The 24,753-nt window shown below is 44.0% G+C and overlaps 1 protein-coding gene across 1 annotated transcript in view; it reads right to left on the reverse strand.

The window, feature by feature from the left end:
• Window positions 1–24,753, reverse strand: part of Ldah (lipid droplet associated hydrolase) — a 56,526-nt gene continuing 31,773 nt past the window's right edge. Inside the window, exons 5-7 of the mRNA XM_059248458.1 lie at window positions 15,581–15,815; window positions 8,127–8,209; window positions 1–1,920 (exon numbers count right to left, since the gene is read on the reverse strand). Coding sequence (XP_059104441.1) covers window positions 1,729–1,920; window positions 8,127–8,209; window positions 15,581–15,815 — 510 coding nt within the window. The 3' untranslated portion in view covers window positions 1–1,728. The remainder of the gene's footprint in view (window positions 1,921–8,126; window positions 8,210–15,580; window positions 15,816–24,753) is intronic.

Genomic DNA, 24,753 nt, shown 5'->3' on the forward strand with positions numbered 1-24,753 from the left:
TGCAGGTAAAACATTTATTATAAATATCATTAGGTGTTTAGATGAGGAATAGGAATGAGGCACCAGGGTCTTTTAAGTAGAGTTTGGAAGACACAGAGTGATTTCTGGAAGCAATCAATGAATGCTGTTTTGTTCCTGTAGGTTTGATTTACCAACACTTGTTTCTGTGCACTGATTTTCCACTGATTGGACCTGTCCTCTAAGCAAGGTACTCAGAGCATGAATCCTGGCTTCCCATGTCAGCTCTCCAGAAGGCCTCAGTGTGCAGATGCCAGTGAGGACTTGTGTGTAGCACCAACCCTTACTGTGTGGCTAACGGTCTTCTCCATGGTCTAAGAGGCCTCCTTGTCTGGAGTTTGGCTTTTCCCCTCTGAGAAGTTAGAGCTCAGATGCAGAAGTCATACAAAGGACTAGAACTTTCTTCACTCACCACTGAGCGGGAGGCACATCACAACCAAATCTTCCATTAGCATCTTAGGTTTGTGAGAGGAAGGACCATCTCACTGCCCCTGAGGAATGATACAGCTATGGGAGCTTTTCTCTAGAAGAAAATGGAATGTTTCCAATGGGTGTCAGCTGTCACTACAGACAGTGGGGTTTACTGGACTCTGGGATCTTAGGACTGAGTCAATTAAGGGAAGGCAGCCTAGCAGGTCCTCCACTTCTCAGTCAAGAATATGCTTTCAGAGGTAAAGTAACACAAAATTCAATGGATTACTTCTGTTCATGTGCAAAAAATTTTCTTTCCAATTAATAAAGCTTAGGCAACTGGGGAATACATTTATACTAATGTTTTACTCAACAATTTAAAACATCTTTCCAAAAAGTATGTTCTAGATTTTCAGAAGGGAAGAATCATAGGGGAGCGAACAGCATCATGAAAGGCATCAGTTCACAGCTTCCTGTCCATGGAGCTTCACTGGAGGAATCACAGCAATGAGCCACTCCACGGCCATACACACCTGATGTGGACAGTCCATCCCTCCCTCTTGCTCAGGAGCCACCTGCAGGGACCTGGCATTTTAGGGCTCAGGTGGAGCCTGCTGGCCATCTGGCCATCCCGTGGCAGGTCAGAGTCAGGATCCTTCAGCAGCTCTGTCTAGTTAGTTGACAAATGCCAGGCAACCTTGATTCTTGGTTTACTGCAGCAGGAGCAGGAAGACATGCTGATGACCTCAGCCAAGACCCATACAACGTCTCACTTGATTTCCCCCGTCCCTCAGGGAAACCAAGCTCACTGCCAGCATCCCTGCTCATTCCTCCCTGCAGCTGGAAGAGCAGGGGTGCTCTTCTCAGGCTTACACATTTTACACACCTGACTGCACACTTCACACTCATGGGTGGGGTTTCATTTGCTAGTCAGTGTTTCATAATTTCATTCAGGACAATCTATTCTAAAGTAAGGATTCACTTGGAATCACCTATATGTAGATTGTCTTGGGCTCGTCAGGATCCTGTTGGGCAAACTGCACTGTACAGTTCTGTCGGGCTCCTTGTAAAAAGAGGAATCTTTGTGGAGATCACTGTGGAGATCCTGAGTCAGGGAACATGTGGAATGAGTCATCAACTGTGTTCACTTTAGTCTTAGCACAGGGAGCTGGTAGTCTGTAAGCCAGCAGGGTCTCATGTTTCCTTTTCAAGCACTAAGATTAAACATTCACCCGTAAGCAGGACACACCTACAGCTCCCACGTATCAGCAGTTAGGTGCGTCTTCCCAGGGCCAGTTTTTATATTTTGGGCAGTTTATGATTCATCCAGTCAGCAACGATGGCAGCCACCTCCTGGCTGAAACCAAGGACAAAGGCATGGGATATTCCTTTCTCACAGAGTCGGATATCGCCTTCTGGAAAATCCTTCTTCATGTCTTCATAGTACTTTACTGGACACCAGCCATCTGTCTTACCATAGTAAAATGTCAGCTGAAAGACAAGAAACAGCATTTTATTGTCCCCTCCCAGTGTCACCTGACCCCTGTGGACTGCAGTGCTTAGAGGGAGCACCTGTGCCCGACTCCACCCACTGGTCCTCAGGTCCCTTCCAGAGCCCTTAGAGACCACAGGATACATGAAGGGCGTGTGAGGGGAAGACACACACCTGGAGACTCTGGGGCGGACTCCTCTAACCCACTGAGAGAAGGTCTGACAAGGTCATGTGTACTGGGGCTGGAGTGGACGCAGGAGAGCAGAGGGGAGGTGAGGGGACAGTTAAGCTGACCCAGTCACTGCAGGGGTGGTGGGCACACACTAACCGTTTTCACACAGCCCTGGGGTAGGCCCAGGTCTGTTCCCACAGGCAGCGCACACCTCTGGCTGAGGCAGGCTAAAGCAGAAGATGTGGACAGAGCTAGGCTAGAAAGTTCCTTCCCTGAGAGCACTCCGCCCCCTTTTTAAGCCCCATGGTAGCCCTGGCCCGAGGCAGAGGCAACACCACCTTGCCCTGCCACAGCTGACACCTTCTTCCAAAAGTTGCAGCCCATGTGCTCTGTTTGTGAACAACTGCAGACCCCTGTGGACCTAGAGTGATATTCAGATTCTATCCGGAAGCAGCAACATAACAGCTGTTTCCAAGAGCCTGAGCCAGAGATGGTCACGGCAGTTTAGAATTTCCTTCCTAGGTGAGTTTTCAAAGAAAATGTCAAGTTTAAAACCAAACACTCATTCACTTGTCTATGAAGGAGACATGTACATCCTGATGGTTTAGAACAAGGACAGAATAAGGGCACGAGGACCTTCTCGTTACTTCAGATACACCAGGTACCTGATAAAGCAGAGCAGACCCCGCAGGGTCCCACACAAATCTGGAGCGGCCACATGTACGGTTGACTTTCTTCCCTTGGCTTCCTTTAGTCCAGAGCTCACCTAATGCCGCTCCCTGCCTCTATTTCTGTTATATTCGACGGTTACTCTATCCCCAACCTTTAAATTGAAATGGCCATGCATCTAGCTGCAGACGGCTTCTTTCTTTATATTACAGACTTCCGTAGGTGGTCACTATGCATGCTCACAGCTCCAACTCTAGGCCTATGATGCCCAAACCAAAACTGAGCCCAGGCTCCTCTTTTTAAGTTTCACAGCATACATCTGGGCATGTATTTGCCTGGATATCCCACAGGGTCGCACACACAAGTACCAACCACCTCCCACAACCTGGGAGTACTTCCCATCCTCCCTCACCACCAAATCTAGACCAAGGGCAACAATCTCAGATTCCTCCACCCCATCTGCTAACACCCCACCTGCACTAAGGGCCTTTGAGTCTCCCTCCTGAATCATTTCATCCCCAACCCCACCGCATTCATTGTTCTAAAGCCTTCAAACAGACACGCCGCCTAAAACGTAACCGTTTCCCAATTTTCTCCCAACACTTCCCCGAAATTATCCCTCAAGTGGGGTGATCTCACCACATTTGTTAGGATAACTGACACATACAGGAATATCTGAACGGGCTGTTGGCGGCTGGTTCTGATTGGTCAGTGGCTATATCATGTAGTCAAATATTCATAATATCCTCTAGTTCAGCGGTTCTCAGACTTCCTAATGCAGTGACCCTCTAATACAGTCCCTTGTGTTGTGATGACGCCAACCATAAAATTGCTTTCATTGCTACCATATAACTTTGCTACTTTTAAGATTCTTAATGTAAATGTCTGTGTTTTCGAATGGTCCTAGGCTACCCCTGTGAAAGGGTGGTTCACGCCCCAGATATGTTGTGACCCACAGGTTGAGAATGGATACTCCTGATGCTGTCCCTTGTTCATGACTTGATCAGTGCCCGAGACCGCACATCACATACCCAGCTACTTTCCCAAATGGGGCTTTTAACTTGGAGTCTACAGGCCCACACAGATCCAGTGTTTGGGAGTATAAACTTGTCATTTACCCCTAATGATAAAGTAATATTCCTTTCAATTATAAATACAGACAATAAGCCACTATATTATTAATACATATTTGTTCAAATCATAGTAAACTCACTGTAGATGAGTAAAAACAGATTGACACTCATTACTGCAAACTCAAAGAAGTAACTCTGTTATTATATCGTTAATTATATTTAATTTTTAATTATATGTGTGTACATGTGTCTCTCTGCATGTCTATACACATGAGTGGAATTGCACATAGACGCTTGAGGCATCAGACCCCCTGCACCTGGAGATACAGCGGTTGTGGGTTGCCTGATGTGGATGCATGAACTGAACCTGGATCCTCTGCAAGAATAGTGCTCACTGATAACCACTGAGCATCTCTCCAGCACCTGTTATTACCTCTTCCTCTTCAATGTGTTAATAAAGGTGCCCACGGTACTGTATCACAAATTAAATTTTAAGTACGTTGTTGACTGTATTTCAATATAATCCATATCCTATAAAAGCTTCCTGACTGATCTGTCTTTCCACCCACCCAGCTAGCACCCATTCACTGATGGTTCACCAGAGACTCTGAATTGTGCTGGACCCTCAGATGAAAATAACTGCTCCTTCCGTGGGTGGGGCGAGAGGAAGGCTGTGCATTCACACCGTGTGACAAATGTGATATTCTAACTCTGAACAGGGAGCCATGGGAGCCACGGGATGCTGCAGCTGGGGCAACTTCGTGGAGATGACAGTGAGAGCCTAGTTGAAGGAAAAGCAGGAGTTAGCCTGGTGAAGAGACAGTGTAGCCTCTGATGTCACCATCATGCTACACTCCTTTGGAAGGAACTATGATGCTGTATTTTCACCTGGAAAGGGAAGCAACTATTTACTGTCGGAGACTGTAAACCAACACAGCTGTCTAGGACTGAGAATACATTCTGCTGCTCTTGCAAGGAAGACAGCTAGCCTCGACTTTTCAGAGTTCAATTGATCAGTTTCCTTAAATATATTCAAGCCTCTCTTTGTGTGAGCAATGGAAATCAACAGAAGAAAATCTAATTGTGACTTTAAAGCCAAAGCCAGCTGATCAAGGTAGAAGAAGGGTCTAGGAAGCTTTCGGCACAATGTGGTGAGACACCGTTTTTAGATTAGTTTTCGCATGGCTTCTTGGCTAGATGGTACAAAAATACTCTTCATGTAATGGATTTGAGTTGAATAGTAAAAAGTTTTTGCATCAACGATGGTTCAGAAACTTCACGCTGGGCAGTGGGAATAGGCACACAGGTTCTGAGTACCTCTGCCTCGGTGGAAATGGGACAGGGCACCTTGAACACAGCATCCAAGGCAGAGCCGTGTGCAGTCTCAGGAACAGGGCTTTTGGCTTTGACTAAAACAGCAGTTCTCAACCTGGGGGTCACGACACCTTTGGAATCAAAAGACCCTTTCACAGAGGTCACCTCAGACCATCAGAAAATACAGATATTTATATAACAACTCATAACAGTGGCAAAATTACAGTTATGAAGTAGCAATGAAAAGAATTTTGTGGTTGGAGTCCCCACAACATGAGGAACTGTACTAAAGGGTCACAGCATTAGGAAGGTTGAGAACCACTGGAAGAAACGATCTCTGGAATAGGGGAGACAATGCCCACCTTCCTAGAACTGTGTGTCCAGTTAACTCCCCTTATTTTCCTAGCTGGGACATACTACGTTGAGTCACCTTTATCAACATTAAGTTGCAGCATGTTTCCTCCCATGTTTCATTTCCTAACAGGAAGTTGCCATCCACTTCCTGTCTCTCTGTATTTGCTCTGGAATGCTGGGGACCAGGGACCACCCTAGCTGAGTGGAGAGCTGCTCTTTGGCTGGTGAAGGCATTTCGTGAGCTCACGGTAAGGGAGTTCCAGTGAGACAGTTATAGAGCTGCACACCAGCAGGACCAGAGACACCGGACTAGCCTTCAATTCTACCATGCACTTGATGTTGTCGTCTTAGAAACACACTTATTCCCTGGAGACTGAGAGCTTCTTCCTGAGCCTGTGTTAATGTCAACCTTGAAATGTTGACCACCAGCATGCTCCCAGGTTTATCCAGAGAAAGTGTCAGGAGACATCCAACCCTGCCAATCACCATGAGTAGACCTCTACCTAGGAATGATTACACGTACATATGGGTTCAACTTAGCACAGGATAAGTTAGCCCCTCTCTGACCTCTTTCAGAGCACAGCGTGCACACAGAATCCTGAACAGGATCCTGTATTTTACAGCAGCTGGCTTCCCCAGGTGGCAGGACAGCCTCTAACGTGACAGCCCACTCACTCCCCAAGTGTGAAGTTTGGAAGCAAGTATCTGCCAATCTTGCTATAAAACAGGAGGTGAATTGTTTTTACAAACTTCCAACCTGGAGAACTTAAATGCATTCTGGAAACAGACTCGTTTATAATTTAACTACAAAATAAAATGCTGTTTTCTGGTAATTTCATACCCTCAATGCTGGAAGTATTTCAGAGCCCTGGAGAATAAGTAGGTCCTCCTTGTCCAACCTTATCCTGTCAGCCAAGAACAGCTTCCTCTTGAGTCAACATTTCTATCTCTAGACAACTGCTGCTTAGGAAATATGAAGACCACCAATATGATGATCATATGATGACGTAAATATGACGATATAAACCAACAGATACTAGCATTTTCCCAGGTCCTGCTGGAGTGAATATTTTTAACACAATGAAATCTTTTCTAAGCAACAGATATAATGCTTGCTTTCAAAAAACTGTATTGGGGGTTAGAGAACTATGAATCACCATTGTGGACAGGCTTCAGTCTAATGTCTCACAGTTAAGAAGAGATCCTCACTGCAGTGTGCTACCTAGGATTTGGCATGCAGGTCCTATCACAGTGCTTCATCCGTCAGGGATCATTCTACTGTCCCCAGCAGATGTCAGTGTTCCACATCAGCTGTAAAGTTCTAGGTCAGTGTTGTGTCCAGAAGCACACAGCAAGGCACAGATGTACTTCCAGAAACTTCTAGTAACAGTGTTAAAGAGAGTCTGAAGGAATGAGTAAAATTACTGTAGATGTACATTAGACTTATTTACTACAATACATATAAACTATTTCAACATGTAATCAATATATTAATGACATATTTTCCTCCTAAGCTACTAATGTTTCTCTGCCTGTGCTGAGGTTGAATTCAGTCCTGGACAATACCAGGCCAACTCTTTACCACTGATCTGCATCCTGAGCACCAGGTACTAACGTCCTGAAAGTCAATGTGCACTGAACTTATGAAACATCTCAATGCAAACTGACCACACAAAGCACTTCTGGAGTGTGGGTGTGGGAGGTTAACAGTGCAGCTCTGGGCTGTGGAGAAGTTCAGCGCAGGTCATGTGCCTTCAGCATGGGCAAGGGCCTAGGTTTGATGGAACTGAAGCAACTGAACAAAAACAGTGCAGACTGGGGCTAGAGAGTTGGATCAAAAGTTAAGAACACTGGCTGCACTTCTAGAGGTCACAGGTTCAATTCCCAGCACACACACACAGCAGCTCACAACTGTCTGTAACTCCATTTCCAGGGAATCCACAACACTCTCTACAGACATACATGCAGGCAAAACACCAATGCACATAAAATAAATAAACATCTAAAACAAACAAACAAACACCAGCGCAGATCTACCCTCTGCAGGATGACGCAGACAGATGATGTCCCAGAAGCGCCTCGGCTATCTATGCATTAGACCTTTGGGCATATTCTAAACCATAGTGGCTTTAGAGCCTCGGACACTGGCACTTCCAGATGTTTTTGTGAGTGAGTCTAGCATTTGCAGGCATCACACACGTCCTGATAGCTCAGAAAGCTGCTTTTATGTGAGAACAGGACAGCCCTGTGTGTTGGAGAAGGAGAAAGCTAGGCTTCCTGTTCATTAGGTCACATGCAAGGTTAGCTCCTCTCCACTGTTTGAATTGTTACACTTCAATAGAACTCATTTATTCTACAGGTGCTATTGAGACTTCTCAGCTTAATACATTGTTAAAATAAAAAAGCATTGATTTTTTAAAATCAATTTAACAAAACAAGTGGCAAAATAAACTTATGTAGCTGTAATCAGCTTTACCTACTCCATATAACTTTCAAGGGTAACAGAACCTCGGCTGAATCCACAAAGGCTCAACGTCTTCAGTTCTTAGTCAGTTCCAGCCTCGTGTCCTCAGTCAGTGTTTCTACCCATCAACTAACATGCCTGCAGCCTCAGAGTGGTTACCTTAGGTAAGTGTTCCTTTATGATTTCATCATCTCTCTTCCGCACGTGTATCATTTCTTGGCTCCCAAGGTAGGCAGCATTAGCTTCATTAAAAAACAAAGAAACAAACAGTTAAACACTTAGAATATACAGAAGAAACACAAATATCAAATTAATTTCAGCAAATTCATGCTTCCTTCCTCTAGAGGCCAAGTGCTATGTGATGTCAGGAATTGTGGGTCTAAAAGATGTACATGAACTCTCTGGCAGGCTTGCAAAGGCAAGGTGTGTTTACAGAGGACTATGTCTCCAAGGTTTAGCTGACCCTGGGAGGGGCAGCCAACCCTGGCCAGCAAGGCCCCACAATGCCAATGCATCATAGGTCACAAGAGCATGACCAACACCCTTCGGGCAAGTGAAAAGAGCTCCTCCTGTATTCCTCCCCCCTCATGACAGCCTGGGAACATCAAACAATAAAAGCAGAGAATTGTAAAATTCACTTCACTGGTTTCTCTTTTCTCAGAACCTCTGCTTTTCGCTGTCCAGCATCCAGTGTCTTAACAAATTTGACTTTCACATTCTGTTTGTCTTTTCAGTTGTTTTAGTCAAGAGGGCAAATGAAGTCCTTCTTATTCATCTCAGAAGTGGAGGAGCTATGTGAAGTTATTGCCATTGGAAATGAAAATCCACTTGAGATTTTCCCAATGGAGAGGTTTGGAAGCAAACAACTGAAACACTTTGGCTGCCACTTTTACAACTCAGAAGTCTTCATTAAGAGATTACACTTTCTGTCTCTGGAAACATCTAGAAACACGACACCCCTCAGATTTCACAAGGAAGACTTTGTGGCTACATTTACAGATTAAATTCAGAAATCATTTTGACTAACACTGGCTAAAGTTTAGATACTTCTTGGCTAAGAGTATTTTATCAAAATACCAACTACAAGACACCGAGTCACAATTTGATGCTACAGAGAAGCAGAATTCAAGCCACACTTGTGAAACTTTGGGAGGCCCCTCCTTGGCTGCCATGTAGTGGTTAGGCCCTCTTACACCCTCATGAGAGCTTCATCAGTAAGCACCCAACATTTCCAGGTGGTCTTTCTACTGTACTCCCAGGCTGGAGTGTTATCAAGAGGAGGATATGGACTCAAAGCTCCTATTTCCCAAAATCCATACTCTGTAGGTCAGAGACAGATTCTTCAGTGAACAACACACCATTCCTATGTAAACCACCCCATCAAAGTCTCAAATCCCAGGTATTAACTCTCTGGAAACTCCGACACAGCATCCCAGCATCACCCCCTTCCTCCTCTTGAAATCAACCCAGGGCTACTAGGTACCAGACAGGAGACCACCCAGAGACTTCAGATGTTATAACAGGCAATCCTAGATCTCTCCAGTCAGGTGCCCAGCCCACTTCATCCCATCCTTCCATGGAATCCACAATACAGGCTCTGGGTCATCTGTCCCTTCTGCCTCCTGACCTAAAAGGGTGCCTCCTTGTGTGGACCTGTCTGGTGTGGCATGTCCCCACCACTGGGAGCTGTCATCAATCCCCTCTCCTCTCAAAGGCAGCTGTCTGCATGTCTATCCTCCTCCATATCTGATTGACACAACTCTAAATGCATTCTGCATCGAGGAGACAGGGCCTCTGGGAAGGTGAACGCAGTGACTTTGGCAGAGCAGAGCAGTGGAGAGGAGAGTCCTCCAGTGACTGAAAGCTCCAGAGACCGACAAAGGGTCATCCTTGAGTTCTAGCTGAGTACTGACCAGCACAGTCATGTGACAGACAGTCAGAATCCAGAGAATGAAACTTCAGAAGGGATTGCAGGAACAATCCTTGAACTGGATACTGTTTCTGCCAGAGCAGGGGAAAAACTCCTAATGAACAACACAGGACCTAGAGGACTGAGGGTGGCCTTTGGAACCCCATGTCAAGAAGTCAGATTCTTGCTACACTCAGCAATGGCCACATTCCACAGGAGAGCTGGGATGTGGACACACAGGTCTTCAGGATAGGAGAGAAGCTGGCTCTTCTGAGAAACAAGAGACTGCCTAAGAACGGAGACAGACATGCACCATATGGCAAAAGTACTGGCATCTGGATACATTTTCAAATTTTTAGAAACCAACAAGAAAGAGGTGATGACCAAACATCGAAAAGGGTACAGACCTGAATAGGAAAAAATCTGAACAATGTGAGATACTCACATTTCTGAAAATGTTTTCATAGTGAATATACTCCAACCTATTTTAATTTTTACTGTTATCTCATCATTTTCCAGCTAAGTAAACTTCTTTCTTTTCTCCTAAACAAGACTTCCTGTTTCTTCTCAGGTAACCGCTCTGTGTAAGTCATCCTTGTCACTCCTCAGCAAGGCTCCCAGTGCAACACAGTGGTCAGAAATAACAGTACCACACCGAAGTGTCATTTCCTCAGTGGACACGCACTGCTCTTGGCAATGACGGTCAACAGCATGCCTGATACCCAGCAGATTTCCGAGTTCCAGGCACTGCTTTGAAGGAAAGGTCTAGAACAAGGACCATGGAAATGAAAACACGAAGGATGACACAGGAAACAGTGGTTTACTTAGGCTTCATTAAAGCCTAAATACAGGTGCACAAAGGTTCACGAGGAGCTCAATGCTCTGATCTCTTTGCTACGACCACCTTCTGACATGTCTGACTTTCAAGTGTCACCATGGAGTGACCTTCAGTGTCCAGGAGAAAGGCTGAAGGGTTCAGGGCAGCTGAGAGAGGGCGGATGGCCCAGGACCAACAGGGCATTGACCTCACAGCACAGTGTCGCTGGGTTTCCAAGTGCTCATAGTGGGCAACAAAGGCTGCATTCTGTACAAATGTGGCCTGTCCTGATGCTGTCCACATGGCCATGCTCAGTCACCTCTGTCCTGTAACTCCTGTGGCCTGTTCCGATGCCATCCACACACCAGGCTCAGTCACCTCTGTCCTGTAACTGACCTAGGTCTGACTTCCTCTAAGTATCACTCCCGTCCTGTTCTTCTGACAGCAGACACTGGGACACACTCACATGGCCCCCACTGCCTCTCCGCTCCACTGGTAACTCACGGGCAGGGGCTGTGCCTCATCCATTACTCTATCCAGTGCTTTGCTTGCAGCAGGTATATAAAAAAAGAGTTAAGTGACATAAATGGGAAGGGGCTGAGGGAGATGGTGCTTGGCTAGGTGCTTTTGGAGGGGTGTGGAGGAGAAGCCTGCCTCTTTATCTAAAGTGGTCCCTGATCTGTTGTCACTATAGAGGCCAAGGATGGAGGCCGACGCACCCAGATAAGCTAAGCACGTTCACACGTGGGTGAAGAAGCACAGATAAGAGGGGTCTAAGTGTTTTCGTGGACATCGGCCATGAACTTGTAACTCCCAGGGATGAGGCATGGGAAGAAAGATCACAATAAACTAAAAATGCAAGGTTCTAAAGAGATACACCAAAACCTTCTGAGCAGAATGTGGGGATGGACATCAGCTGTGCAGCTCTTTGGAGGCGTGTGATCTGGTGCCACTAGTAGGGTTTACAGTAACGTGTCCTGGAATTGTTTGGTTTTGCAATCATTCTGGAGGATAAAGATGGTTGGTCCTGAAGCAAAAGGAATTACTGAAAATGGACCTAGTTTAATCAGGGCAGGGGAACTGTGGAGGTAGAACATTTACTGTGTGTGAGCATATGTACTCTTTTGCACAGTGTGATCGTTCCAGCCCAGTGCAGTGGTACACAACTGCAATTCCAGTATACAGGAGGCTGGGGTAGAAGACTGAGAGTCTAGGGCTAGCCTCGAACACTTGACAGCCCCTGTTTCCCGAAAGAGAACACACAAAGCCACTGCCAATCATTACCATCACCAACACCATGACTGTTCTTCGTGGTCTCTTGTGACTGAGGTACAACTCTAGTTACCCCAAGCATCTTTAAAAAGGTAAATAGATCCTATATGTTCACATCACTCATGTTTACAGGAGGGAATTTCTGGTGTTTCTCACAAGACTCATTTGGGCAGAAGAGTTCCTGTGCTAACCTCCTCCTTAGGAGAAGAGTGACTGGGGAGTTATAAACATTAATAGAAATCAAAGGGCAAAAATTACATTTTAATCTCTCTTCACAATGTAAACTATCATAATCATGGGAACTGAGGGGCTCTGCTACAGACAGGTGCACTGTGGTAAGTTATCAAGAGGGCTAGCCTGATCAAACAGGTGGCCTTAGTCTGAGGCTATCACACTAGGATGGATCAGCCGTGGTCAAGGGGAGTGTTGTGAACTGGCTTAGTGAGGCATTAGGAAGGAGGTTAGCTCCATGAACTACAGGTCTCAGGATCAGCCCTGGGTGGGGATGTGGCAGGTGCGATGTAATCATCCTAAAACCAATGGAAATGTACCCATTTCCCTTTAATTCTTCTCCTGAAACTCAAAGTCAAAATCAATGACTTCAACGTCCTTACACGGAGGGATGCAGGTTCTAATCTACAGGAAGAGGACTGTGGAAGACACCTTTCTCTCTAGGCAGGAGTCAGTCTCTTGCTTTTTCCTATTCTTCCCCTTCTCTCTGTCAATGCTAGAGAGGAGGGCGTAGGAGCTGTCACGTGACCATGGGATTCTGACCAGGAGAAAAGCCCGCTAAGGACAGCAGAATGAGAATGCTGAAGTGTCCACATGCCCGGCAGCTGTGAGGATGGGGTGCTGCTTATTTCTGCACGGTGTTTGCAGCTCTTTCTTGGTGCATGAGAAAAACAGCTTCCTATCTGCTATGGCCACGGGGATTGAACTTTCTGTTAACAATAGTCCATCTCACTCCAACCTATAAAAAACAAAGCTGGGACAAAGCTCTGAATTTCCTGGGTATGTTGGTCACAGCAAAGGGGATGTGGTGCTTAACTCTAGCAGGGGAGAAGGGAGGTACCATTCTTCATCTATACGCACAGAAGGTTTCCCTGAATCAGGCACAAGGGCCATGGACTACAAAGAGCTCTTGTAGCTTTGATCAGAAAATCTAATTTAGCTGTCTTAGTGGGAAGACCATGTCTCATGAAACGGAAGCCCATCCACTCCAGGGAAAATATGTAGTACCAAACATTCCTGAGTTGAAATTAACAGGGGAAATCCACGTATAGTCTTTAAGAACAACATCTGAGACAATCTAGTCACAATCTAATTGCCCTGATGGATGCAGAGGTAATGCTTACACTATATGCTAATTGAGTCAGGGCCACTCTCTAGCTGGGAAGTGACATTTCTCTCCCTCCCACTGGAGAAGAACTCCACGGCCTGCTAGAGGAAGGGTGGGGACGTGAGATGGAGTAGTGGGCTTGGTGTGCCGTCTTTGCCAAGGGGTGGCAGCACCTGAAATGACTGAGTATTTTGGTTCATGAAGTTTCTGAGCCTATAACAACAAAAACGTGAGCACAAACTGAAGGACATGGAAGGATGCCCTATCTGGACAGGGCAGGATTTACAGTCTCCCACTTGGACTAGCCAACTTCCTCCATTTGTTTCCATAAGATTTCTCCCGGAGCACAGACGTTACATAACGCATAAACACAACAGGGCGGCCTGCAGTCCAACCGGCAAGTTAAAGGTCGTCCTCTGAAGGGCAACTGGACCATGGAGCAGGTCCGCAGGGGGAGGATGTAGCTGGACCAAAAGGAGCATTGGGAATGATTTCTGACCTGATCTTCTGTTAATTCTTCTTAACCACACCACTGAGGTGGCCCCTAGGAATACTAGTTACCAGTATTCCAGGGCATGAGATGTGGCTGAGCTCCCTAACCACCATCAGGCTGAGGACATCTCTTGAGAGTATTGTCCTTTCAGGAAGTCGCCAAAGGCATGACCAGGTGGCCGGACAGGGGCAGCTTCTGTGATAATTGTTGCAAGATGAGGCAGTGGGTCTGGAGAGCCACAGGAGAAAGGCATGTGCTGGTTGGGGTATCTGAGACACTGGTCAATGTTACTAGATTGAACTAAATTAAATATCCAGGCAGAGATGAGCCGAGGACTAGAAAGGATGAGAAGTTGTTCCTGCTTCCTTTGCCTGTAATCACAGTTACACAGACTGGGAAAACTGAGACCACTGAAATACTGATTACTTGATATTGTTAGTCCAGATCCAGAGCCAAGGAATTGGAAGACCAGATGAAGCAGGCAGATCAGCAGCAAGAGGGCTGTGTACACAAATACATCTGTCTGTGCGTTGGTCCTTTGAAGAGATGACGAATGTTCACACTGGTTTTAAGGTCTATTTTGAAAATGGTGAGTCTACCATGGTGTGGGGGAAAGCCTGCAACAATGTGCGTGGAAGGCTCTGGTTGGCCTTGTCAAGAACGGGAATGTGTACTGGGGTTAAATTGTCTTGCAGCTGAGGCTGCTGGAGGACATGTCTAGAGGCCAATCTCTGCAACTACAAGGGAGGTTCCTTCCTTACTGGTGACTGCAGGGGGATGTTTCTCTAGGAAGGTATTTATAACTCTCGTGTAGAAAAGACTAGAAAATATCTCTACATAAGCACTTGCTTAAACAAAAAATAAATGATTGTATATGTATTGTATATTTACTTGACATACAGCTATCATTTCATTATTGTACTTAAAGTTTAGATACATAATTGAAAGACAAAATTTCTTATGTTCCATATCTGATCTGATGCCCTCTACTGGTCAGCATGGTGTACAGACGTACGTGTAAGCAAAACACCCATACATATAAAAATAATCAAACAAGTCATTGATAAATACTACTAAGTTATTAAAAGTACAGATTAGAAAAACTAATCACTGGCATATTCTGAAAGTATATATAGCAAAGACTACAGTACTAAAATATATTAGCATGATGGTATTTACTCTCTCATAACTTAAACTCTTCTAAATTGACTTAAAGATAAGCATCAAGATGTAACCCGTGCACTCTGTGGGGCCATTGTGGCAGACACTGAACTACTGGCCACCTCTGGATTCCTGGGAGGACTCCACACATGCTGTGCACTATGCTTGGCACATCTCACCATGCTGTAGCCACAGCGCAGAACCAGGAGCTGAAGGGAACATTAAAGCTCTGTGAGGCGGGGCTGGAGAGATGGCTCAGAGGTTAAGAGCACTGGCTGCTCTTCCAGAGGTCCTGAGTTCAATTCCCAGCAACCACATGGTGGCTCACAACCATCTGTAATGAGATCTGGCGCCCTCTTCTGGCCTGCAGGCTGAACACTCACTGTATACATAATAATTATTAAGTAAATCTTTAAAACAAAACAAAACAAAGCTCCGTGAGGCTTTTCTATCCGTTTTCACACAAACTCCCTTCACTCAATCTCAAGTTCTATTCTAAGATTAAGTTTGGGGTAGAAAAAGTCAAACAGATAACTGTCTGATATTCATGAACATTCCAAGATCGTTCTGTCAACAGTCCCTTAAAGGACAACAGGTACACACCTTTAAAAACCATGCTTACCCAGGCAGAACGGTTGAAGAAGATTCTTCAAAGGAATTTCGCCGGTAAAGCTCAGTCTTTCCAGGGCTTTTCTGGTTATGAAAGACCTTATTATTTCAGGACACGGTTTAAATACTAAGTAGCTGGTAGCATAGAGCGCGTATCGGAACCAGCACAAAAGTGGAGTGGCAAACCGGCCATTGGGGGTCTCAGACATGCGCTCAATAGTGGGAAACAGCAGGAAGGTGTGGATGACCTACAAGAGAGAAACACACTTGGATGAGAGGTTCTTACTGAATAGCCCACACATTGGCTGTTCTTCCTAAACTCTCCTGGCAGTGAGCAGGCCTAGAACACCATTAGAGATGTGGCCAGACCCAACTAAAGCCAAATGTATTCTTACCCTGTGACTAGTCTGGAGAGGACCTAAGCTCACTCCTGGAGGCACTGGGGCTAAGTGCCAGAAAGAGGAGGAATGATAGACACTTCCTAGATCATGATGGTAATTCACCATTCCCTTGAAGGATTACTGGAAGTAGGAACGATACACTGACTTGACTTTGATGATACCCAAGACAGCAGGGCCACACAAAAGGCTGGATTGCTATCAGCATTTCTTTTACTGATTAGACTTGGAGATAGTTCCTTTTGGAAAGCTCTTCGATTCCTAATCCTAACAGCCAAAAATATTCATCAACAGAACCACATATGTTCCAACAATGGATTGGACCAGAAAAGTGGGTTTCTCCTAACTTCAATCTTAACTTTATCTCCAGGATAAAAGCATCAAAACAGCTCAATCAGAAAAACAATATATATCCAAAAATATATATCCAATATATATATTGGATATATATCCAAATATATCTGTGGATAAATCCAATATATCCAAATAGTTCTGTGGATAAAAATGAGTATCCATTTTAATTCAAACAGTGTTTACCATGTGGTTATTATTGAAATATATGAAAATGATCTCTACAGAAGATCAGAAAAGTCAAAATAGTTATGCACAACCTCTTAGCATGAATACAAATGGGGTACCTCAATAATAGTAAAGGATCACAGAACAGGAAAATGAGAACAGAAGCTATTGATTTAAGTTTTTGCACTGGTATTTTTATTTTATATGTATGGGTGTTTTGCTTCCACATAGGTCTGGGCACCATGTGTACTGAGAAGGAAGAAGAGGGTGTTGGATCCCCTGGGGCTAGAATTACGGACAGTTGTGAGTTATTATGTGGTGCTAGGGGAGACCTCAGGCTCTCCCAAAGAGCAAGCAGTGCTCTTAACCACGTGCTTCTCTCCAGCTCCATCCCTTAACTCTTTAATAGATTTGAAAATTTATTTAATGTGTGTGTGTGTGTGTGTGTGTGTGTGTGTGTGTGTGTGTGTGTGTGTACACATGCCATGGTGCACATCTGGAAATCAGACAATTTATGAGAGTCAATTCACTCCTTCCACTGTGACCTTAGGATGTCCAGCTTGGCACCATTCCTGGCCTTCTGTGGAAACACTTTAAGGTAAACATAACACACGTACAGTGAGGCATGTCAGATATAAACGTGCAGTACAGCAGGTCATTGTAAAGCAAACAGAGAGGCTGGGAAGACGCAGAGAGCCCAGCCTGCCGTGAGTCTCCAGTCACGAGGCTTCAAGTCAACATCCGTCACCTCCCAATGGCAGCTCTTCCTCGGCCTCCCATCAGCGCCCACCCTCCCTTCACAACCAAGATCCTCTGTGGGATGAAGTGTGTGGACCACAGCACACTCGAGTGTCCCTTCTTTATTCAAGCTCATGTTTACAAACCATCCTTGCTGACCTCAGCTTCGCTAACCTTCCACCGATGAACATACACACGTCCTTCATTTTACTGATAGTTATCTGAGTTGTTTGTGATCTTTATTCAGATCTTACTTCCTAATCCAGTGTTTTCTGACTGAAGAACACAACACAGTTCTTGCAAGGGCAGGTCCTGACGACACTCCTCAGCTGTTTTTGTCTGAGAGTTGTTACTTTTCCTTAACCTTGGAAGGGTAATCTCACAGGGTAGAGATTCCAGATTGGTGTTTTTATTTTTTCTTTCTTTTTTCCTCCTCGACACTAAATATGTCACATCTTCTCTCTTCCTGTCTGTATGGGTTCCATGAAGTTGGAAGCGATTCTTGCCTTCGCTTCTCTGTGAGTAACATGACTGTTTTTTCTCCTTGTCTCAGGATTTCAGTATTTTGACTTTCTGTAGTTTGGAAACGCATGCCTAACTAGGGTGTTTAAGAGAAGTGTAAATCCAGTGTGGTGTCTTCTGAGGTCCCTGTCTCCCTTGTGCGGTGTCTGACATGAATTTAGTCGTTATCTTTTACAGTTACTTTCTGTTTCTTCTCTCCCCATGGTATTCCTGTTACTCCTGTTACAACTTTTGTAGAGTCCTACAGTCTTCCCGTACTAATTTATCCTGGTTCTCTTTGCTTTCTGACTTTAAAGGTTTCTATTGAGATATCCTCAAGCTCAGAAACTCTTACCATGCTCAAGTTACTCACGAACCTAACGAAGGCCATCTTCAACTCCGTTACAGTAGTTTTGATGGGCAGTATCCCCACACCTCATAGGAGTCCCCTATCTGCTCAAGTTGGCCACTTGTTCTATTGAACTTTTAATGTGTTCCTCAAACCTGCTCAAAATTCCTGACCTGAAAATCCTCACATCCCTGCATACATGGGTTTATTGCTTACTCCACTTCTCAAGTTATGCCTTTTTTACTCAGCATGTCTTGTAATATTTTTTTTTCTTGTTAGCTAGACACCTGGGGAAAATTAGCTGCTGCAGCAATGGTGTTAGTAACACAGTGCTCTTGTGTAGTTCACATGGAGCTTTGTCTCTGCTATGTGTCAGAAGTACAAGGGGATAATTTTACAACATCTTGTGTGAGAGCCTGGTTGAGCCCTTGGGTGACAAATCTCAAAATTATATGGTTCCCACATGTCTGAGACATCCTGGATATTTTAAACATCACAGTTCTCTACTCTGAACCTTCAGGAATTAGTCAAGCACTGTGCAACTTTCCCACCATGGCACTGGCTCCCACCAGGGTGTCAACTTGTGACTCTCCACTCTGCTAAGCTGTCACACCTCGCAGACCCCCATCTGTCCCTCTGATCTCTGGTGGCCCTCAGGCCTGCTTGGCTCTACAAGGCATCTGGGCATCTGAACTCGGCCCTCACGCACGCATGGCAAGCGCTCGGCCTGGAGAGTCATCTCTCCAGACCCCTCTCTCTCTTTTAAATAGCGGTTGTGTGAAACTGTCCTGAAGAAAGAGAATCAGCATCTTCTCACCCATACAGGGCGTCAGGGACGGAAACAAAGCAATGATCCACCCAGTGGGTTCACCTGCAGTTACTTTCAGAACTAGCGGCAACTTACGGGTGGCTACGCTGTTAGGAAAAACTCTCTTTCCCAGCAACTGTTAATTGTTACTCCCTGGGGAGGGGTGGGACTTCGTGAGCCCCTCCCCTGCCCTATGATGGAAAGTTAATGAGCTCAATTCTGTACAAATATCCTTCCAATAATTACAGCTGCACACTGTTCAACAGGGCAATGGCCACATGGTGTCTAGAGGACCATGTGCCACAATAGCTACCCTGGCATATCCTCAGTGATACAACTTTGTGGCTTTGAGGTGTATGTCCCTGGTGACTAGTGATGTTGAACACATTTTCAGATATGTATTGCCAATGGTATTTTTTCTTTTGAAGACATATCTAATCAAGTTTTTGATCTTTCCTAATTGAGTTTGGTTTTCTCTTTTCAAAAAGTTTTTATATATTAACATTTGTTTATGGTGTGTGTGTGCGGGCATGCACACACAAAGTGCACATCTGTACATTAAAGCATCTGAAAGGGAGCTGGTTCTTTCCTTCCACTATATGGGACTCAGGGATCCACCTCAGGTTGTCAGGCTTGTGAGCCCATGCACAAGAAGCCATCGTGCCCACCTGGTCTCTTCTTTTCCAGTTACTGTTCTGTGGTGTGTGTGTGTGTGTGTGTGTGTGTGTGTGTGTGTGTGTGTTTAAGAAATTCATCTCTAATTCGAATTCAAGAATGTGTTTTTTCATTCAAACTGTTTCTTTATAATAAATTAGACATGCTGCTTCTTATCTTCTCTACAGTGTAGTCCCAAGCCTTTGGCTGTTTTACAGCAGTTGTGGGTCTGTTCTCTGATTTCAGATATCAATGAATGTTTGACCATTTTCTTCATGCATTTATGTCTCTTTCTGTGTGAAATCAATGCACTTTCACTGTGGGTGAGTTTCCTAAGAGGTGGGTTTTTGTCTCTTTTTCATTTTCTGTTGTGGCCAGTTCCTTTCTCATGGTAACCTGTTCGATGACATTGTCCAAATGCCAAATTTGGTCAGGTGTCCCCTGGAATTCTTTGTGTCTCTCGCTAATATGGAACAGAGAGAGATATGAGAGTGAAAACTGAGGAAGTCTTTTCTTTCTAATCATATCTTGTTTTTTCTTGCTCCTATCTCTCAGCTAAATACTCAGCTATTTCCTGTAGATGTTTTCTTCCACAACAATAGTTGAGATATTTTGTTTCATTTTGGTCACAACAAATGGGCTTCTCTGGCTTTCGTCCTCTGTCCAGTATAAATGTATTGTTCCTGGAGTTCCTGTATGGTCAGGATGATGAGGAAAAATGCTTTGGGCGGAGGTGGGGGACAAGAGCTTTTTTAGACAACCTGAAATGTTGCTTTGGTAGCAATACATTGCAAATGCTTCCAAATGCTTCTTAAACAAAACGCAGCATTTCAGCCACAATATAATCTGAGATTCTGAAACTCACACAGACACTCCATTTTGTAAAACTTCTCATGTTATAATGCAAGTTTTTGCCATGTTACTTCAACACCAAGCAGCATGCTTTAGGAGTCTGAGGGGTGAAACTAATGAAAAATCTTTCAGGAATGGAGTGTGTGTTAACCAATGACTTTCCACCTCTCAATTCAGAGTTCCATTTTTTAGGTAATTCTGACATTACGAGTCCTTTGATCCTGAAAGGACTGTGGGTCTGTGCAAAGCAGTCCCTCTCTCATAGTGAGACAGGAAGGGCTTCCCCTCTGTCCTGTGCAGGTTTCCCAGGTGGGGAGCTTCCTCCCCTTCACATCATGCAAGAAGAGCTCCCCTCCAAGCCAAAGAGCAAGGTGCTTGGTAGCAGCTGAGGGAGGAACAGAGAGACGGAGAAACTGAAGTCTCAGTGTTGCTAGCTCCTGGGGTGACAATCTGGTAAGGAAGCCAGGCTGGCCACAGCTATGGCCACACAGGCTCTTCTTGGACAGTCAGTGTTCTTCATAATCCTTGGGTAGACTTCTGTGTGTGGGTGAGAAAGGCTGGGCTGTCACTTTCTTTTCTCATCTGTGTCTAAGTTCCTTTGTATAAAAAGACTTTTCTGAGTTGCAAAGCATGGGCCCTTCCCCACTATCGAGAAGGGTTAGTAAAATAACACAACTGTATATTCTCTGAATATTCATTAGATCTCATCACTGAAGTTAACTGGATCTTGGTTTGTATTTTCTAGAAAAGTATGGACTATTGATTTATTCAATTTATTTAATAGTTCAAGCTTATCCAGGATATTTCTTCTCGAATTTCCTTTCATATATTCCCCCCTGGGCTTGAGTCCATTTCATTTGAATCTCCAGATTCACTCGCCTAAGGTTATTTATAACATCCTGTTTTATACTTCAGTCTCTGTACTACTAGCAATGATGTCACTACTCACATTTCCTATATTGCCTATAGTGCCTAAAGAAGCACACTTTTGTAACTATAAAGCAAGTCACTTCATTTTTAGTTAACTTTTTTCTCTTGGGGCTTATTTTGTATAGTATTACCCAGCTAAAACAGCTTTCTCTTGGCAAGAATTTCAAGATAAGACTTTTCCTATTCTTTTATTTTCTACATTTCTATATAGGATATGGTTGGAATTTTCCTCTATTGAATCTCATAATTTATTGAGAATACATTTTCATCTAAAGTTACTGTTAATATTTAAGGTATGAACCCAAGGTACACAGATCCCTTCTCCCAGCCCACCTTTCAGCTATCTCCATATTTCTTTATCTTTCTTATCACACTTTAATAGATAAGTGTACTATAAATCTATAAATGCACCAGGCCACACCTAAAGAATGGAAAACAAAAACTACACAATCAGCCAACCATGCAGACAAATCATCTGAGAGAAATATAACATCCTTTCATGATAAAATTTCACAACAAATTAGGTGTAGAAGGAATGTGTCTCACAACAGCCATATATGACATCCCTGGGGCTAACATCCTATTCCATGGCAGGGAGTTGGAAGCTTTCCCTACATGGAACAAGACAACACTACTGGAGATCCTTACCAAGGCAATTAGGTTCAAGAAATAGAAGGTCTGTAAACCAGAAAGAAAGGAGTTAAACCATTGTGGACAGTAAGATGCATATGGAAAATCCTAAGGGCACACTGAAAATCTGTTTGAATAAAAAAATTCGTTTAGTAGAGTTGCAGGATAAGGACAAGAAAATAATACTTATAGAAAATCGGCAATGTTTCTATACGGCAGCAACAAACTTCTCCCTAAAAGGTATCAGGAAAGCAATTCCATTTTTTCATTCCAGAATGAGTTTAGTCAGTAGGGCTGGAGACATGACTCAGCAATTTAAAGTATCTACTGCCTGTCCAGAGGACCAGAGTTCATGTCAGGTGGCTCACAATCAACTTCAACTCCACCCTCCAGAGATCTGACACCCTCTTCTGGCCACTACTGGTACTGCAATCATGTGTACCTCCTCCCCTATCCCCATCACATAAACATAATCAAAAATAAAAATCTGAAAAAAGAATTAATATAACCAAAGACCTGTATACTCAGATGTATAAAATACTGAAGAAATTGAATATATGAATAATGAAAAGCTATCCCATGTTCATGAATTAGAAGTCTTTTATGTCCATACTACCTAGCGTAATCTACAGATCAATGCAATTTCCACCGAAGTTACAAAGGTGTTTTTCATAGTTAAAAAAACCTGAACTGTGCACAGATCCACAGAAGACTCCCAATAACCAAACCAATCTTTAAGAAAAAGAACAAAGCCAGAGGCATCACATCAACTGATGTCAACACACACTACAAAGCTACAGTCATCTAACAGGATGGTAATGGCACAGAAGTTAATTAGGCCAATTAAACACAGTACGGCCAATGGACAATATATAGCTGTAAGAAAATAGTTACAAATCATGCTTCTAACAAGGGATAAATATCCAAAGCAGATGAGGAATTCAACACATCAATAACTAGAAAACAAGTAACTTGATTAAAAAATGAAAAAAGTGATAGAGAGATGGTTTGGCAGTGAAAAAATCCCTGCTGCTGTCCCAGACCAGAGATTAATTTCCAGCACCCACGCCAGGAGGCTCACAACTCCTGCAATTCCAGCTCCAGAGGATCTGACACCCTCTCTGACCTCAGCAGGCACCTGTACTCACATGCACATAACCACACAGACACATACACACGTAATTAAAACTACAATAAATCTTTAAAAAGTAAGGATGCAGAGGACCACCTCCCTGCATTCAGACCATTGCTCTTTCTTTAGGAGAGCAAAACCAAACCCTACCCCTCTGTATTCTGAACACAGGTAAATATGATAACGTACATCATGGACATTTCAAATGGTGACATTGGAAATGAATATTTTTAGCTCTCTTGGTGAGGTTATTATAGCTAACCAGTGCAATCAATTGATGAAAACAACCTGTCTTCCTAGAAATCTGATAACTGAGTCTTGTTTGGAAACTCATTGTTCACTTTTGTTTCAAGTTCATTCATTTCAAAATCAGACGCCTATGGGTACCATGTTGTCCTCAGAGATGTAGACACTCTAAATGGTTAATTCAGTTTCTACCAAACTGAAAGTATCACAGATTCCACACTAGTTGTGTAATCCACAGTCCTTAAGGAACTTGGGGCTGATCAAATCAGCTGGCAGAAACAGGAAGCAATCATTACTTTTACAAATGATCCTTTACTGTGACCCACATGAAAACAAAACTGCATGCAAGGAAAACCAAACACACACGAGCAACCACGGGGTGTATCTGGTTGATCTCTATCGAAACAAATTGAGAATTAAAGTGCACTCTGAAATCATGGGAACGACCACAACAATAAGGAAGTTCCAATATTTGCTCTGAACGCCTCACTGCCTCGCAAGAACACAAGAAGACCAGAGACTGTTTGTCACAACCAACACTCAGTGGATGGGATAGGCTCCCTCTCCTGCCTGTGGAGAACAATTAACTACTGCTCACCTGAAACATACTTTCCCCAGACACTGTGACATAGACAAGATTGACAAACAATGTAGTCTCTGACTTCAGAGAAGTGCTGTGTGTGTGAGTGTGTGTGTGTGCGTGTGTGTGCGTGTCTGTGTCTGTGTGCATGATAATGTGCAACAGATGTCTGTATTCTGGAAATAAAGAGCAGGACAAATCTGGGCCCCCCGAGTCTTGTCTACTGTGCCCCAATCCTTGTAAAAAGGCCTCGCAGAGAATTCTGACAGCACTCACTGGACATCTCCATGAGCAATGCACTGACAGCAGAGCAAAGGGTCACTCAGGAAACTCACTGCAGATTATTTCCCACTTAACTGTGAGAGACATCCAAAAACATTTCTGTACCGTACACAAAAATGCCATTTTAATGCCTGCACTGAGGTGAGGTAAAGGAATCCTTCACATCATTTTGGCCAAATTAAAGAGACATGGGAGAGGCACACACAGAGGCAGTTCTCAGCACACAGTACAGGCAGCAAACTATTCTGCCATAAAAACTGTGCATGGAGCTGCTGACATAACTGTCACATGTGTACTTAAATTTAATTCAATTAATTTAATTTGATTCAATTCCTTTGGGGATCTAGAGGAGGTGTAAGACCCCACCTTCCAACTTGCAGGTTCAGCTTCTGTTCTTGGACCTGTGACAAAAATTAGACCCAAGCTCTAAGCCCAACAGAAGAGCTAGAAGAAAACATGTTTCCGGTTTTCTTATCATGGATGACATGTTTGCACCTGAGTATTTCCTGTATCTCTTGAGAATAGTTTCTTCTTACACAGATCCCAAAGAAATGGATTAATAAATTA

Source organism: Peromyscus eremicus, chromosome 22, assembly GCF_949786415.1.
Source record: "Peromyscus eremicus chromosome 22, PerEre_H2_v1, whole genome shotgun sequence".
In the NCBI taxonomy this organism is placed as follows: Eukaryota; Metazoa; Chordata; class Mammalia; order Rodentia; family Cricetidae; genus Peromyscus; species Peromyscus eremicus.